Source organism: Myotis myotis, unplaced genomic scaffold (genome assembly GCF_014108235.1).
Source record: "Myotis myotis isolate mMyoMyo1 unplaced genomic scaffold, mMyoMyo1.p scaffold_m19_p_1, whole genome shotgun sequence".
Taxonomy (NCBI): domain Eukaryota; kingdom Metazoa; phylum Chordata; class Mammalia; order Chiroptera; family Vespertilionidae; genus Myotis; species Myotis myotis.
Window position 1 is genome coordinate 49,788,830 of NW_023416313.1, and position 18,777 is coordinate 49,807,606.

The following is an 18,777-nucleotide window of genomic DNA, read 5'->3' on the forward strand; positions in this document are numbered from 1 at the left end:
CTGGAGAAGGTTACCAAGGGATGTTGTAGAGAATTCTCTTCCCTGGAGATTTTGAGAATAGAATAAACATCCATCTGTCTAGGATGACTTCAGTGCAGTTCTGCCTGGATAAAGGAAGACTAGGTCCCCTATCAGGATCCAAATGGAGGAATCCTAAACTTATTTCAGTCCTCCATAACCTGGGACCAAAGAAAACAATTGCCCATAGCATCTGAGTCCAGTCCTGTTTTGATTTATGTAAAACAAATATTCCTTTTATATTTTTGGTAAGAAAGTTAAAATTACCCTTAGGACTTGTCCAACCTTTTCTGTTGATGAATAGAATATCAGCAATGATTCCGTTACCTTCTAAGAAGTTATAGGTTAAATACAGTGTAAGTTCTGTGATTTAAAGTAAATGAATGAATTGATTCATGGGGATTAAAAGTTCTGCCTCAATTGGGCAGGAAGGGGTGTAGCATGAAAAACCTCTGAGCTAAGGATGTTGAATGCCTGAGACCTTTCTCTACTTTTCACATTAACATTTTACTTTCTCCTCAAAATGTATTCTTGACTTTTAATTTTCAGTGTAGAAGCCATGTGGCACTTTTACCAAAACCAAGTGTCTCTGTAACTTCTGTGGGAGGCTGTTTGTTCCCTGGGCTCCAGCAGTGCTGCTGTGTTGCTGGCTTCATTCAGAAGGTCAGCGTTTCATGGCTTGCTGCTTCCTCTGCCCTCCTGTTCGCCAGAAGTATCCTGTAATTCTAACCACTGTGTGACCTCAATTGCAGTGACACCTACCTCCCTTTCCATAGTGTCACTTGATCGGGAGCAGCCACCCCTCTTTCTTCCTGCAGGATCACTGGGAGGGGTTCACTCTCTAGGAAAGGTCCTGTCGAAAAGAAAGTGGGAAGCCACGCGTCTCCTGGCTGGACAGTTTGTCACCTTGCTTGAATGAGTGAGCAGTGCCTCCACTTCACCCCCTCCAGCTTGTCATATGTTTCCGTGCATGCCAAGCATATTTCCTTTTGCTATAGTAACGCCTAAAGAAGGAACAGGAATACAGTATGAACAAAATGGTCATTTCATTTGTTCAGCAAACATTTACTCTGTAGGAGGCAGCCCAGGAACTGGAAATGGGACCTTTGCCCTCAGGGAACTTGTTATAGAAGAGGGGAAATCAAACATGTTAATAAGCTAGGCCAGTGGTCGGCAAACTCATTAGTCAACAGAGCCAAATATCAACAGTACAACGATTGAAATTTCTTTTGAGAGCCAAATTTTTTAAACTTAAACTGTATAGGTAGGTACGTTGTTATTAACTTAATTAGGGTACTCCTAAGGCTTAGGAAGAGCCACACTCAAGGGGCCAAAGAGCCGCATGTGGCTACCACGGACTAGGGCATTTCTGAGGAAGAGAGTACAGAGTTAAGAACTTAGGTTTGTTGTAAGTTAAACAGATACCAAACCCATGACCCACCATTTCCACACCTAGATGTTTACCCAAGATAGAGGAAAACAAATGTGCACAAAATGACTTACAAAGAATGTTCATAACAGCCTTATAATTGTCAACAACTGGAAACCTCCCAAGGTTCATCAACAGGAAAATGGATAAACTGTGGTACATCCATACAATGAAATGCTTACTCAGTAATCAAAAGGAATGAACACCTGGATGAATCCCAGAACCATTGTATTAAACTGAAAGAATCTAGAGACAGAAGCAATTCTATTTCTGAAGTACTAGAATGGGCAGAACTAATCTATGACTGCAGATGGTGCTTGCCTCTGGGGGTGGGAGGATTGACTGGAAAGCAGTAAGAAGAGATTTTCTGGAGCTGTGGAAATGTGCTATGTCTTTTTTTTAGTTATGGTTATATAAATACCCACAATGATCAAAAGCCATTGAAACAAACACTTAAGACCTATGCATTTTATTGTATGCAAAGCATAGATACAATTAGAACAGCTTGGGTCCTAGAGATAGACAAGGGTACACATCCCATCTCTGTCTCTAGGTGAATATTAACCTTGGGCAAGTTGTTAAATGCCTCTGAGCCTGAAGCCATTGGACAGCAATAAAACATCGTCATAGGGTTATTGTGAGGATTAAGTTAGATAATGAAAGTGTTCAGCTTAGTCAGAACTCAATAAATGTCAGCTAATCATGCACTGTGATAAATATAATACGTGGTTTCGGTGTTGATGATAAAATGTACTTTTTGTGAAAGCCATCTTATTTAATATTACCAAGGACTTTGAAACATAATCAACTAGAGTCCCTCAGTCTGACCTGCAATTGGGGCCTATGGCGGGGGGGGGGGGGGGGGGGGGTGTCAGCTGGCAGGGGGGAGGGACTGCAGAAGGTTGGCTGGCCAGTTTGCGGTGGGGGGGGGGGAGGCGGCCAGCTGCGGGGAGGGACCCCAGGAGGTTGGCTGGTGGGTTGAGGGGGGCCAGGGGAGGTTGGCTGTGGGAGCATACTGGCAGCTCCTGCATTGAGTGTCTGCCCCCTGGTGGTCAGTGCGCATCATAGCAACTGGTCGACCAGTCATTCCAGCTGTTCCGGTCGTAACTGTTGGTTAGGCTTTTAGATAGATAGATAGATAGATAGATAGATAGATAGATAGATAGATAGATGGATAGATGATAGCCTGAGCATTATGTGTATCTTCTTTTTTAATGGGTCCTTTTTTTGAGGTTGTAGGGAATTTAAATTTATAGTTCTTGCCTACCTGGTCAAAATACCACTGGGGTTTTGCTTTGACAGCACAAGTAAATCCCAAAGAGAAGAAATACCCACCCGGCAAACATTTACTGTGTAGGAGGCAGCCCAGGAAATAGGGAGTTTTTGACGACTGATTTAAGGATACTAGTTGAAGCTGAACTCCCAAACTAGGCTCACATCATCCTCTGTGAACCTAGGTGAAAGGGTTGCATATTATATTTTCTTCCAAAGGTGGAAAACAACTATTGATCTCTGCATCAAACCAGTATTGTGCTTTATAAAAAAAATTATAATTTTGTTTTTATAATTATACAACTTGAATTTTCAGCAAAATACTTTGGACAGAGTGATAAATAAAATACAGGAGTTTACTTAATCTATGAAGCTTCAATTTTTTTCAAATATTTTATTGATTTCAAGAGGAAGGGAAAAGGAGAGAGATATAGAAAGATCAATGATGAAAGAATCATTCATCAGCTGCCTCTTACTCGCCCCACACGGGATCAAGCCAGCAACCCGGGCATGTGCCCTAATCGAGAATCGAAGCATGACCTCCTGATTCATAGGTCGACGCTCAACCACTGAGCCACACCAGCTGGTCAAGCTTCAGTTATTATTTAGTTCAATAGAGTGTTTGCCAAAGATGTTTCCCATACTTTGCCAGCTCCAGCAGAGGCATTTTGTTGTTGTGTTGGTTTAATTCATTCAGTAAACATGAACCATTTACTGAGAACATTTTAATGGCCTCTGGAATTCAGCGATGAATAGGAAGACATTTTACACCGGGGGTCCTCAAACTATGGCCCGCAGGCCACATGCAAATACAAATATTGTATTTGTTCCCATTTTGTTTTTTTACTTCAAAATAAGATATGTGCAGTGTGCATAGGAATTTGTTCATAGTTTTTTTTTTAAACTATAGTCCGGCCTTCCAACGGTCTGAGGGACAGTGAACTGGCCCCCTGTTTAAAAAGTTTGAGGACCCCTGCTTTACACTCAAGGATTCATAGACGCCTTGCCCTGACTTAGTATAAATTTGTATCCATTTCTCTTGAAATATTTGTCAGGGCAGAGGGTTGTCTCCCCCCACCCCCCACCCCCGTCTTTTTTTTTTTTTAAACATATTTTATTGATTTTTTTACAGAGAGGAAGGGAGAGGGATAGAGTTAGAAACATCGATGAGAGAGAAACATCCATCAGCTGCCTCCTGCACACTCCCTACTGGGGATGTGCCCGAAACCAAGGTACATGCCCTTGACCAAAATCGAACCTGGGACCCCTGAGTCCGCAGGCTGACACTCTATCTACTGAGCCAAACCGTTTAGGGCCCATCTTTTTTTTAAAGCCTCTTGCTTATTGTGGAAGTTTAAAATCCTGGTTCTTTTTCATTGACACTATTTTCTTAAACACCAGAGTCTTTTGCTTATGTGTTCTCTTGGTATTCATTACTAAAGATAACAGCAGCAACAACAAAATGACCTTATGTACAAAGACAATTTAGTGTCATGGGAAGGTCTTGGACTGTGGAGCCAGGATGACTTAGGTTAGCATCTGAGTTCCACCACCTACGAGCAATTTAGGTTAAGTTCTTAAGTTCCTTAAATCCGAGTTTCCTCATCTGCAAAACGGTGATAAAAATACCTTCACAGAGGTATTAATACTTAGCAGGTGAAGGCTGTTATAAGGATTAAGTGACAAAATACATGTAAAGATAACTAGCTTAACACCTGGTGGGTGTTAACTTCCAATGTGTATTGAGTATTTGCTAAGAGGGGCGAACTGTCTGAAACTTGTATCTTCCTCACCCTCCTATGAGGTAGGCACTATTACTATCTGCTTTTAAAGGTGAGGAAACCAACACAGCTGAGGTTAGACATGGAGGTGCCAGGATTGGAACCTAACAAGACCTTGCCTCTCACCAGAGGAGGTTCATAATAGATGTCAATTAGTTTTTTCTTTTAGGTAAAATTATTTATTATTTAATAACTGCAAGGAGAAAGGAACATTGACAAGTGCCCTCCCTCCTTTTTGGGCTGCCTGCAAGTGAACACTGGTGGTGGAGGAATTGATGACTCCTGAGTGTGTTCTTAAATGGTTATGGGTCTACTTAGTACCTTATTGCTTTGGGGGTGGGTGGACGCATGTTTGCAGGAGAGGCGCTAATGAACTTGTCACATTCTTCCCCCAACCCTCAAAATTCCGCCTGTCACTGACTCTCTGACATTCTCCTTCACCCCCCTGCCCCAGAGACTCCAATTAAGAAGTCAGTTGGTGAACAAAAATGTGGAGAACCGGATGGCTTCTTAGGTTGGCCTAGACTTTGTGAAGCCCATTTAGGGACTGACATAGATGCCATATTATCTTGGTTTCCACAAGGACGCCAAGGGGAGGAATGTGTCCCCGAACCCTGGCATAGTCCGAGGCAAAGTAAACTGTTGACCCAGGATATTCTCTATTTCCACTGGCTTTTCCTCAACTCCCAGATTCTGGTGAAACCCGAGCTTTAAGAAAACTTTAAGTAAAAATATAAATCCCAGCCCCAGCCGGTTTGGCTCAGTGGATAGGGCATCGGCCCTCGGACTGAAAGGTCCTGGGTTCTATTCCATTCAGGGCCGCATGCCTCGGTTGCAGGTCAGTCGATGTGTCTCTCTCACATAGATGTTTCTCCCTCTGTGTCTCTCCCCCCCCTCCCCCCCAAATCAATGGAAAGAATATCCTCGGGTGAGGATTAACAAAATAAATAAATAAAAATGAAAAGTAAGTCCTAGGTGGTAGGTGGAGAACTCTATCGATGTGATGAAGACTTAAGAAGTCACCTTGGCCGTTTATTAAAGTAATGTGTAGATCCGGGGGGGGGGGGGGAGGTGTGGGGGGGATGTGGTTAAATATACAGACATGATTTCCTGTTTAGATCTGAGCCCTTTCACGGGGTCCCACTAAGAGGCTCTGTACCAGCATTCTGGACACCCCAGCCTCTCCTTGCAGTGCGGCTAGACAGCCAGTCTCAGAATCCCTTCCTCAGCCCCAAGGGGTGCAGGTCTGTTTACAGACCCATCAGAGAAGCCCCCAGCATGCAAGGCGGTGCTGTCGGAGGCGATGGACTGAACGATGCTAGAGGGAAAGGGGGGACCCCCTTTGGTCTTACAGCTCTGCATTTGAAGGAATGTGACTGTGTGTATTTGAAGTTCTGTCCATCCAAGTGACCCCCATCATCTCAGGGCAAAATTACTGGCAGACAGAATTCTTTTAGGGCTCTGCTGGCTGAAGGAGGAAGAAGAAAGCTGGAGGAAGAACCTAGGAAGGTCTTAGTTCTGTGACCTTTCGAAGCTGCTTCACCGTGTGCAGACTCCACTTGTCTCTTATTCGGACTCAAAATCGATGTGCATGGCTAAAGTTAGAATTGCAGGATTGTCACTTGAAGTCCCTCTCTGCCTCCCTGTCGCCTCCAGCCTCTTTCCTCAACTTTAAGCTCTTTGTGATGGTTCCCATGGTTACCTCTTCACCACTAGCAGCTGGAATGCCAGAGTGAGAAGAGACCGCCTCCCCTACTGAGCCAGGGCTGGCTGGGCCGAAGGCCACCGATCTGTAGCTGGATCTGCAGCTGGATGCGTGACTTAGTGTCACAGCCCACTACCCTCACTGTGTCATGGGTTCTGTGCCTTTCCCATGCTTGGTGTGTTGGGGTTGCAGTGGGAGGGGGGACAAGAGGTGATGTACAGCTCACAGAGTATTTCCTGCTTAGGCTGGCCTGGCCTGGCTTGGCCGCCCCAGGACCTGACAAACTCCTGCCTGATGCCCAACCCTTCTGTGTTAGTGCCTAGTGCAGGAGGAAGGGCCTGCTCTGCCCTGTCAGATAAAACCTCTCTACCTGCCTTCCCTGGCCATTTGCTCTCAATACCACCTGTTTGTGAGTTATTGAACATTAACAAGGCCAGGCTCCAGTCTGGAGGGAAATTGGTATCAAAGGGAGGCCCTGAGAACTGGGGGATTGCATGGGGACTTGAGGCTCAAGATGAGAACACAACTAGCCACGAGTTTGTCTTGAAGCTGTCTCCTGAGATACTGCTAGACGAGGCTTAAATTCCTTCTCATTTGCAGTCCAATTGGCCCCAGAGTTAACACAGGAATTCTAACTACAGGTGGAAATTAAGCAGCCCGGTTAAGAAGTAGTTAGAAACCACCACAAATCATCACTGCTGAGGAAGACTACTGAACAAATTGTTATGCTCTTCCTGGGACAAGGTGACTAACTCTGTTTTCTAAAGATTGTCCAGCCCTCCAATATCTCACTAAGCCCTTAGGTGATGTGATGTTCACCATTTGGAGGTTGGGTCCTGGCTTTACCACTTTCTTTGTGATCTTGAGCAACTTTAAATTCCCTGTGCCTTGGTTTCCATTTCTGTGAGAGGGAGACAATACTTCATAGGGTTGTTATGAGGGTTAAAATATTTAGGTAAAAATACTTTGTAAATTGTAAAGCTCAACACAGATGCCAAATTTATAATAATTTTAAATGATGTTTTGTGAGTGCCATGCTAAAGACACAGAATTTGTCAGTCCCACTTTCATATTATATATGTCAGTGGGTCCAGAATTTCTCTGGAGAGGATAAGGTAGTGTTGGGATGAGTAAGGACCTACAGGATTTAAAACAAAAACAAAAAACCCACAGAACTCTAGACTGTGTTACACTAATCCTATAGTAACAAAAGGAAAGGGAAAATGATGGAGATACGTAAAAATTCAGTCCATGGAACCATAATTACAAGCACCTTGAAAAGGTATATTGTAAACCTCAAACAATTACATTTTCACAAATGGGCTGCATTTTGGTACCTTGCCCTCCATGTAAACTGTGCTCCCAAAGAATATAAAGCAACAGCTGGGGGAAAGCTTGGGAGAAGGCAAGATTCCTGCTTTGGGTGATAGCAAAGGTTGGAAACTTTTAGGTATGAGATTTGGGGGAATTTAAATAGCATGGAATGTCTATTATCTACCCTAAAAAGCAGAACGAATCTTGCATATTGTGGACATAAATGCAGCTGGCACGAGATTTTCTTTAAAAAATGCATGTGAGCTTCTTTCTAAGACCCAGTAATCCTCTTGGGCAAAGTGAGGATTAAGGCCTCCCTCACAACAAGGGGGTGAGTTCAATTTTGCTAAGATTCCTTAGCTGATGCCAAATTTAGCTAGGGACCTACTTTCTCAATGAATGACAGTCTCCATTTATATCTTCAATGCCCACCCCTCTTCTCTAGGCAGTCTAGGACAGGAGCAACTTATTTGCAAGTAGAAATGCAGGAGAGAAATGCTGGCTCCCACAGACCCATTGTGCCCCCAGGGGACATGGGCAGTTTCCCTTTTTAAGAAATGAAAGGGCCCATCATTACACCACCATCCTGACACACCCGTTAGGTGACTTCCCTATTGGTCTCTTGCAGGTTGGCCACTTTGATTGAATGATAATAGCTCCTGTCTTATAGTGGCTATCTCAGGCCTGCTATTGACTGGCAACCTTACCAATAACATAAACAGTCCATTAACACACTTTACATGTTACATGTGGTACTGTATACTATCCTATATAATAAAAGGCCAGCGACCATAACAGCATAACGATCAGAACGACCAATTGACCAGTCGCTATGAGGTGCATTGACCACCTCTCGGTCCCTCCCCCCAGCCCACAGGCTCCAATAGCTGAATGGCCAACGGGGAACCATAGGGAACCGGGGTGGGTGGGACTGGTGAGCAGGTGGAATGGCCAACCTCTTGGACCCTCCCCCCAGCCCACAGGCTCTGATAGATCACCAGATGGCGAACAGGGAACTGGGGTGGGTGTTGGCAGCGGGGCAGGACTGGTGACTGGCGAACGGGCAGAAGATGGCCCTGATTGCAGGATAGGCCTAGGGACCCTACCCACGCACGATTTCATGTGCTAGGCCTCTAGTATTACAATAAAGTAAGCCAGAGAAAAAATGTAATTAAGAAAATCATAAGAAAGAGAAAATACATTTATTGAAAAACTCTGCACATATGTACAATTCAACCTGTGTTGTTCAGGGTCAATTGTATTGTACAGTCCTTAGGGTCCCAGGGTTTGCCATCAGCCAGATCTGGATGCCAGTTCTTGTTCCACTAGAGTTTGAGCAGTTTCCTCTGCTTCTGAGTCTCAGTTTCCTCAGTTGTAAATCAGGGATGTGATGGCATAAAAGTACCTACCTTAGAGATTGGTTGTGAAGATTACAATAAACTGTGGAGGTAGTAGTTAGCACCTGGCCTGGCTCAAAACTCTCCATAAGCTGATTGCAACTTCCGGGACCGCTGCTCTGATGCCTGCTCTCTGTGAGGCACATGAGAGGAGGGAGATTAACATACATACAATGTAAGAAAGTAGACGGAAAGGAGAGGGAGACGTGCTGAGTACACTCCTCTTGTCTTATGTGCTCTATCTCCCTAGCAGTTATGATTTGTAATTATATATTTGTAATGTTACAGAGGGAGGGATTGTGTCTATTTTGCCACGGTTACAAACCCAATGCCTAATCTATTGTGTGGTCCATGGCGGACCGTTAATGATTGTTGATTGAGTGAATGGATGGTTGAGCTGGGTATAGAAGTCGGCTCTGAGCATGAAACATGTACTGTATCATTTTCAGCAGTGTGACCAGTGTTAAGAAGTTCTGAGTCAAGAGCAGGAAAGCAGCCTGGGTAGCAGGGGTAAGAGCTGCGGGGGGGGGGGGGGGGCGGCGAAAACTGGCCTCATCATTTCTCTCAATCTACGGACAGTTACGAGAAAGGTCCCATCGAAATCTCAATAACTCCGCGTTCTTTGGAAGAAGCTTTTCCTTTAAAGAAGCTTTTGGTATTAAATGTTTGCCACCTGTGTCAGTGGATTTCCAGGATTGTAGAATCCAGAGGCAGTGTGATACAAGAGAGTGTGGAAGCGAGAGTTCGGGACCCTGGCTTCCCATGCCAGCTATGTAACTGATGCGCCCTGACCTCGAGCAAGTAACTGCCCCCATCTGAGGCTGTCTGCATCTGCTAAATGGGGACAAATAACACCTGCTCTGCTTGCCCTTCAGGATGATTATGAGGGCCACATGCAGTAATATGCAAAAGGTGCTTTCAAGCTGTGATGTACGATATTATAATGAGGAATTGTAATGGTTCACTGGGAACGCGAGGCGAGAGCAGAAAGGCAGAGGCTAAATTTTCTCAGGGAGGTTTCGTCTCCCTCTGCTAATACCGATTTCTGAGAAACCTGCTTCCTCTCCAAGGAGTGGAGAAGCTCCCAGGGTAAAATCAGTGTTTGCAGAAGCTACCGAAGTAAATCCTGCCACAGCGTGAAGTCTTTCCACTGCTCAAATGGGCTCCTGGGATACGTACCTCCACTTCCATTTCCCGACCAAGACTTTCCTCTAAAAATATGGAGAAAGTAGACTCTCAGACTCATCTAGTTAGGGGGGAAAATAAGGCTAATTTACTTTTTCCGATAGTTAAAATGATAAATGTTCATTGTAAACAATTTGTAAGATACAGAAAAAGAGAAGAAAAATATCACCCATAATCTTAGGACCCAGTAGCTAACATTTTGGTATATTTGCTGGTCTTCTGTTTTCATGCATATCTTTTGGTTTCATATGAGGAGCAAAGGAAGATGTGGAAGAAATGACAGGCATTCATGGCTTGGCATGTGGCTGGTGGCTAAGAAGAAAAGTATTCAGATCCTAGTTCTTCTCCTCAGAGGCATTTAATGAGTGGAGTGAAGCGGATGTGGCATCTGGCCATACTTTTTCTACTTTTATTTCATTTCACTTTTTTTATCTGTAAAATGAGGACCATCACTGTCTCAGATGATAAGAATATTACCTGAATAACTTTTAGAAGCACAATATCTGGTACATACCATGTGCCTAATAAGTGTACGTTTCTTTTGTATTGGTAAGAAGTTATCATTTATTGTGAGGCACTGCTCTAAGTGCTTTGCATATATCAATTCATTTAAGCCTCACAACTACCCTCTGATGCAGGTGCCACTGTCCTGTTTTATGGAGAAGGAAACGGAGGTTAAGCAGCCTGCCCCAGGTCAAACACCTACTAGGTGACAGAGCCTGAACAGGAGCCTGAGCAGCGGCTCCAGATCCATGTTGCTCACACACATCACACAGCCTGCCCCTAATCAGAGTGGATGTACAGTCAGGCCCTGAGCGTTTTACAGAATACCAAACCCTTCCAGTGGGGGAGTTATTATCAGTTTAACTATAAGGCCTTGCATGAGGGCCCTTGGGCGAGGGGATACAGGCTTCAGTAGGTGGGAGGGTTGAAGCCTAAAGTGAATCGGAACAGATTAAATATGTATTAGGTTAAAAGTTTGGCTTTTTTCCCTACCCACCCCTTTTCAGCCTTTGTGCAAGGCTGACATAGAAATCATTGGCTAAGATCTGCCGATAGTTAAGCTTACGGTTTCAGGAAAAAAATCAAATATGCTGAATGCCAGTGGAATAAGTCATACATGCGGATTCATTTAAGTGCTTTCAGGGGAAATGAAGTGAGAAAAAGCAGCAGCAAGAGAAACGGGAGGTACAAATGGACGCGGATCTGAGACACAGATGTACACCTACGCATGGCTGAAGGGTTAAGGATGACCCTCCTGTAATAACCAAGCTGCCAGACCAGAGTGGGTGAGCCAAAGACAGAGAGGTTTTGTTATGCCTGTGATGGAAAGCACCAGATAGGATACAGGCCTGAGGGGATACAGAACAAGCTTCCTCCATGGTCCATAATGAATTAAAAAGAAGAAAAAAAAAAGGAGAGTAATGAAGGGACAGTGACCCAGAGGTTAAGCCTGAATATATAGGTCCCAAAAGGTCAGTCACAGGAACAAGGGGATTTTAAAGACAGAGCAATTTATTGAGAATGTGAAACTTTTGATAAATGCTCAGCCACCAGAAAATGAAGAACAGCTGTGTTAGCGTTAGAACAGAAATCTATACCCACCAGTATCAGTTCTTAAAAACTTCTTGCAGACACTCAAGAAGCCGGGAATATAGACCTTCTACACTTTAGGAGACTGAGGGGACAGGTGCTGGGAGCTTATGGCGATGACACTAGAGGCAGGATAGGGAGATGATAGCAAGTCCGGCTTCATGCATGATGGACATGGAGTAGGATACAAAGAAAAAAGACACATGGGAAACCAAGAACATGGCTTTAAATAGGGCAAATTATGATAATGAGTACACAGATACACCCAGCGTAAATCCAAAGGAATTTCTCCAAAAGGCTACCCCTGGCCTGCACCCGGAGAAAACGATGTCCAAACCACAAACATGAAGGACAACTGTGGATAACCCAGGAGAGAGTGATACCTTTCAGAAATCTGGAAGTAGCCCCATAAGGTGGAAGTTTGTTTCTGTATTTTTCTACTTTGAAGCTGTTTCATTCATTCTACAATGTTGTTTCGGTAGTTGGGTTGTGGGGTTTTTTGTTGTTGTTGTTGTTGTTTGGTAGGTTTTGTTTATTTCGGTTTTGTTGTGGTTTCTTTTTGTGGGTTTTTTGGGGGTGTCTTTAACCATTTGTACACCATAAGCATCTATAGACACAAGCGGCAGACCTTTTTTAATTAAATTCAAAATATCGGGGTAGTTAACTGGTTCAGTAAAAACACTGTAGCTTTGAGTATCTTTTAAGTAAAAATAAGCTCATTTGGTAACATGTTTAATTAATGGCTCCATCATCACCCTTCTCTACCTATTCTGTCCAAATCTGGGTTAGTGATCCCAAGGCCTTCAGAATTTGTGACATAATGTGAAATTACTAAACTGGGAAGAAGAAGAAGGTTGTCAGTAATTTTCATAATGAGTATGATTCCATGTGTGGTTTGGCCAGGATATGTACCACCTCTCAGTGTCTCCGTTTGTTCACCTGGAAAATAGGGCTAAAATATTAGTTCTTCTAGAAAAGTTATGAGAATAACTCTTGACATAGGGGAAAGTACACATAGCTTTAAAAGGAAAGGCTTGACTAACCTGCCCCAGTCACGTGGTACCCTTGTAGCACCATATTCTGATGAGATCAAAGCGTGGCAGCCTTGGCTGATTCCAGTCTGTCCTGAGGCAGGTAGAACAAAATGTGATTTTGGAGACAGGCCTAGATACAGTAACTGGCAAGGGGAGAGAAGGGCCAAGTGAGGATCCCAATTTGGGGGTCATTGGGACGAAAGGCTTCCCACCACTGATTCCAGGACTGTTTTCCACCTAGATTGACTACGGAATCTCAAAGCCAGAAATCCTAAATTTGGTGGGGGGAGTGATGTGCAGGAGGTGATGGTGCTTAGGTATAATTAAGGTAAAGATGAACTTGAGCCTAGAAACGGAAACTCCTCGCTGACTCCCAAATCTTGAAATGACAAGAAATCAGTACGGTTCAGTGATCCCACCCCTCAGCCAAGGCCTGTGCAGAGGAGAAACAGCATGTGCTCGCACCATCTCAGATGCCTGCTTCCATGATCTGTGAGGGGCAGACCAGTCAGCTCTCAGAGGCTTAGACCTTCGGAGACAGACACTGAAAGCGCACCGCCGGTACCCAGCCAAGTGGAATGTGGCAAACCCGCTTCAGAGCCCGGTGCCAGGCCAGGCCGTCGGATCAGGGGAGGCCTTAGGGGTGTGGTCGGGGCATTTGGAAATTCCACAGCCAAGACTCCCCTAAGGAGAAATATGTCCGTTCCCATGGCACAATGTGTTGGCCACATGGGGCTTAACATTTTTCTCTGACTCCCTGGGAGTAAGGAGGAACAAGTTATGGGGATGGTGTTAGGGAACTGGGGGTTGGGGGGCAGGGGGGATTTAAGTGGACACACACGAGGCTTGCCTGCAGGGCAGTGGAATCCAAACCATCTGAAATAGCTGGGGCTCAGGAGCTGGCGTGTGCTGTGCGCTGCCACCCGCTGAACAGAGCAGGGCTGCTCCACGTGCAGATGTTCTCCTGAGAGGTGTGGCAGCGGGCGTGGTCTCAGGAAACCGCCTGTCTGACCCTTGGCTTCAGTGAGTTCACTGGCCAATGGATGCTGAATTATAGGGGCGTGCACCTTCATAATAGCTAGTGTATCTTCCGCCCGCCTTGGTTGGGAAATCTGTTATTCGGAGATTGGCAGTGCATGCTGGTGCTTCACAGAAACATAGAAGTGGATTTGCCTGCTTTGGGGCAGAGAACTTCAGTGGCTGCAGGCTTATAACTTTGCTCTTAGCTGTGTTGTTTTGCTCTAACTCCAGGGTTGATTTTCACGCGTGCTTCTTGTTAGATTCCTTTGTGCCCTTGCCCACGAACACCATCACGCTCAACTTCCTGTTTCCTATTTTTTTTTTTTTTTTGCCAGAGATGCGTGTGCAGCACCGGGTCCTGCAGATACTGGCACCTCTGACTCCTTCAGCCCAGAGCACCTCACCTCTGACCCCCAGCACAGGAAAGCGGCATGGTCAGGAGGAGCTAAGCTTCGGCTGAAGCACAGGTAGGAGGCGCAGAGGTCTGTACCAAGTCGTTCAGAAAAGGGACTGGAAGAGGGAACTGGGGGCAAGGCTGGTGAAAATATAGGCTTGTGAGAGTGGCAAGGAGAGGCTGAGCAAAACGGCCAGAAGCTCACAGTTCAGAGGATAATATCTTTTTTTAAAAATATATTTTATTGATTTTTTTACAGAGAGGAAGGGAGAGGGATAGAGAGTTAGAAACATCAATCAGCTTCCTCCTGCACTCCCCCTATTGGGGATGTGCCTGCAACCCAGGTACATGCCCTTGACCGGAATTGAACCTGGGACCCTTCAGTCAGCAGGCCAACGCTCTATCCACTGAGCCAAACCAGTTAGGGCGAGGATAATATCTTAATGGCAGTCTCCAAATTAGGTTCTGGAGAGCCCAAAAGTTCCTGGGACATAACCCAGGGTTCCTCAAATCATATGATTCAAAAACTTTAAAAATATATATCCACCATTGTTTTTAAAACTATAATGAAAATCACTTAACCCTTTTCGGTCCAACGTGGAGGCTGACTCAACAGACCAGGCGCCAGGAGCTGAGGTCTAGTGAGACAGATAACTTCAACATTCAATCCTGTCAATTAATTTGGACCAGACTGTTTGAATTCCAAAAATAAAATTGGACCGCAAAGGGTTAAAGTAATATACCAACATCTTATACTTTGGAAATGACACAGTGTGTCAAATTGTGCAGCAAGATTAATTCATCTTTGAGCTGATATTCATGTAAAACTCTTCTTATCTCTAATAGAAGAATGTCCTGAGATTACTAAGTTAGCCTAATAAAAATTTGCAGCGACTTATCTATGCTTCTACGTGCTAGGTGGTGTGCTAGGCCTTGGCACATGACATCAAATTCTCATACCAGTCCTGTGAGGTTTGCACTAGGACTCTACTAGGAGGTGGTGGGTTCAAATTCAGACCGTTTCGCCAAGCTCATAGCCACTATACTTTATGGCCCCAACAGCCTGCATAACAGAACCTGTTTCATAGGACAACCATGGCAATTCAACGAGTTAAGGTATTCAAAGCACTTAGCACAGAGCCCACTCATCGGAAATGGGAACTAAATGTTAAGTAAAATAAATATCAGATAGTAGTGTAATATGGTTATCTTACTGTGTAACTGCAGGTGTCTTATTAAGCTCTCACAGTTTGCAGTCTGCAAAATGAGTTTAATAACTAATAATAGCGTTGCTGAAAGGATTGAAAGTGCTAATACACATGAAGCACTCTGGCGGTGCCCAGCACGTCATCGCACTCAACCGATGTTACTATTGATGTCAAGAACCCTGATTTCAGTTGGGGATTCTCTCACTTGGACACATGAATTTGCATTATAAACATGTAATCATGTTTGATCCTCGTGTTTCCTTAGTCTCCTCTAATCTGTAATTTCCTCAGTCTTTCCTTGCCTTTTATGACCTTGACACATTTGAAGAATGTGAGCCACTTATTTTGTAGAATGTCTTCTCTTTGGATTTGTCTGATATTGTCCCATGATTAGACTAAGGTTATACATTTTTGGCAAGAATACCTCAGAAGCGATATGTCCTCCTTCGTGTGTCCTAGTAGAGATTATCTAGTGTCAATATATTTTATTACTGGTGGTGTTAACCTTGATTACTTGGTTAAGGTCTCTCCAGTCTAGTTATTTGTATCTTTGTAATTAATAAATATCTTCAGAGACATAACTTTGAGGCTATGCAAATATCCTGCTTCTCCTCAAACTTTTCTCCCACTGATTTGAGTATCCATCCGTGGAATTGTCTGCAGCCATTCTTACTGGAATGCTCTAAAGATGATTCTATATTTCCATCTACACTTACTCATTGGAATTCTTCTGTAAGGAAGTGCTGTCACTTTCCCCCACTTACTTACTCAGCTGTTTATATCAGTGAGGATTCCTTCACGTATCAGTCATTTTGTGGGTTATAATCCTGTACTGCTATTTCTTACTTTATTGTTCCAGATTTGGTCATTGGGAGCTCTTTCAACCTGGCTGTGGTCTAAATCCTGGTTTGAAATATGGAAAGGGGTAAGGTACTGCTGTCTTATTCACATACAGAGAGCAGACATGATGGGCTTATCATCTAAGGGTCTTAAAATGTTGGGGTATGAGGTTAGAAGTGGGCATTGAGCAGGTGTGACAAGTCATGGAAGCCTGTACACTGATCTTGGAATTAAAAAGTGCTTGGGTCACCCCATGAGCCAATTCCAAGTCCAGTGGGCTATAGGTATCTATAGCTCCCTTTTCATGGGGGGGGTGTGGGGGGGAGCCAGGAAGTATTTCTCACTTATTTATAAGAAAAGAGCAAAAGGAGCAACCTGCCTTCCCAGGTGTATACAGGGGCCAGCCAGACAACCAAGTTTAAGACAGAGAATCTTAGGCCCTGGCTGGGTAGCTCAGTTGGTTAGAGCATTGGCCCAATACACCAAGGTTGTGGGTTCAATCCCCAGTCAGGCACATACAAGAAACAACCAATGCTTCATAAATAAGTGGAACAACAAATTGATGTCTCTCTTTCTCTCTCTCTCTCTCTCATCTCAAATTAATAACATTTTTTAAAAGTTATTTAAGAGAGAAAGAGAGGATCTTAGTGGCCCAGGGCTTACTAATCTCATAGATCCAATCCCATCCTTCTATAACTTCTCTCATAACTAATTGAGTAGGAATCCGGTGATCTAATTTACCTTAGCAGAAACTTCTCCTTAAACAGATGCGTCAGGCCTTAGGCTAGGATAGTTTGCTGAGTTGGTAAAGGAGACAAAATGTTCTAGCTTAAAACTCAAGATTTTCCAAGCCAGTCCTTTCCTCCACGAACTTCTCATCCCTTCTTCACCTTCCACCACCAGTCACCGCCATCATTCTAATAATGGCCTCACCTAACTATTAAGCATTTACCCATATGTGGTGACGTGCTTTGTACTCCATCAAGTAAATCAAGACGAACAGATGATAGAAACTCAGGGCTTGACTCCTAATTCACTCTCAGTGAGCAGCAAGGTTAGTTCAGCCGGCACTTTGCACTTCCCTTGGCAATGAGTCTGCCTCCCTGATGATACTGACTTCGCTCGGAGGCCTTGGTGGGCGTTGGTATGGAACCCCTGCCTTAGTAGCCTCCCAAACTGTGGGAAGCTTAAAGCAATTAACTCCCTTTTGCAGACAGTGGCATTTTTGCATGTGGAGGAGGGTGTGGGTTTAGCAGAGAAGATCATTCAGGGAAACTTCCTGATTTTAGTTTGATGAATTTCTATCAGCAGATGATGTTCCTTGCTTCCCTCCTCTTCCTGCCCGCAAAACAGAATTCTGGCATTTTTAAGCTGCATGCTAAGATGCTGGTTCTCTCAGGAAAAATTACTCAGTGGTGCCCTGCTGAGCTGCTCCTCATTTGTCTTTCCTCTTCTAGAGCAGGAACTGAACTTTAATTGGCCAGTTTACAGAGGTGACTGGGCATGCGATCCCTCCCACTTGCACTAAGCTTGGCGAGTTCAGGCTGTCTGGGAGGAGCAGAGAGAGCAGGAACGGGGTACAATGGCTTTTTACCCACCCTGAATATGACACTCAGGTGGCCAGAGGGTCGCTATCTAGGATGTTTCTGTTTGCCACAAGGTAAGGCCTCTCTTATGTTAGAATAAGAGTTAGTTCTTTCATTGCAGGATTCTCAATGGACAAGCCCATCACAGGTGTCTGTCTGATGTTGTGCTATATCTGTTTATAAAGAAAAATAGCCAACCTTATGTTAAGTGTAAGCCCATTTCTCTAAATTGTCATGAAAATTATTATTTGAGTACCTCATGTAAGCCAGTGTACTATTCATATTTCTGGAGGGGGGTGGATTTTCAGCCATTCTCTCTCCCACATATACTGTCGCTGTATTTTTTTATGATGTGTCTATTTAGAGTGGCTTTTATGTATTTATTTCTATTGATTGATTTTAGAGACAGAGAAGAAAGGGGAGAGTGAGAAACACCAATTTGTTATTCCACTTACTTATGAATTTATTGGTTGGTTCTTGTAATGTCATGACCAGGGATCAAACCCACAACCTTGGTGTAGCAGGATGACGTTCTAACCAACTGAGCTACCCGGCCAGGGCTAGAATGCCTTTTAATCTCCTTCAAATTAGCAATTGCTTTGTATTGTGTACTCCACGGATTTACTTCCCCATTTCCCTGGGGGATTTCTGTTTCTCAAAGGGAAAGGCTACTTATCTATGTAGTAGTAGTCAAGTTCTCTATTCTCCTTGCCAACATTTGCATAAAGAAATGAAACCCGTGAATATAGTCTCAGTTTTAAAGAAAAGGTACAGTCTTCTCAGGCACCTTCGAGTTTACATGAAAAGGAGTGTTGATTGCGGATGCCAGTCTTACATTCTTTAACTCCATTCTAGTTAAAGGTTTAAATTCTTGATTATCTTTTCCTTTATTCACAAAGTTCCGCTTTTATCCTTATCATCTTAATTCAAAATTTTTGTTCAGAGTTATGCTTAAAGCCATGCCTCTAAGGATGCCTTTTATTTAAGGAACAGGTGGCTAC

At 44.0% G+C, this 18,777-nt stretch overlaps 1 protein-coding gene across 9 annotated transcripts in view; it reads left to right on the forward strand.

Annotated features, from left to right (window-relative positions):
* SHROOM3 (shroom family member 3) overlaps positions 1-18,777 on the forward strand; it is a 167,732-nt gene that overhangs the window by 88,816 nt on the left and 60,139 nt on the right. For 6 of the 9 annotated variants that reach the window (XM_036337090.1, XM_036337080.1, XM_036337138.1 and 3 more), the window contains one exon: positions 14,084-14,215. The exons of 2 other annotated variants lie outside the window; for them this stretch is intronic. Coding sequence is in view for 3 of the 7 variants with exons in the window: in XM_036337138.1 (XP_036193031.1) it covers positions 14,084-14,215 (132 nt within the window). In the remaining 4 variants the exon portion in view is untranslated. Of the gene's footprint in view, positions 1-14,083; positions 14,231-18,777 lie in introns of all 9 variants that reach the window. One more of the 9 variants, XM_036337099.1, reaches the window with a different exon arrangement.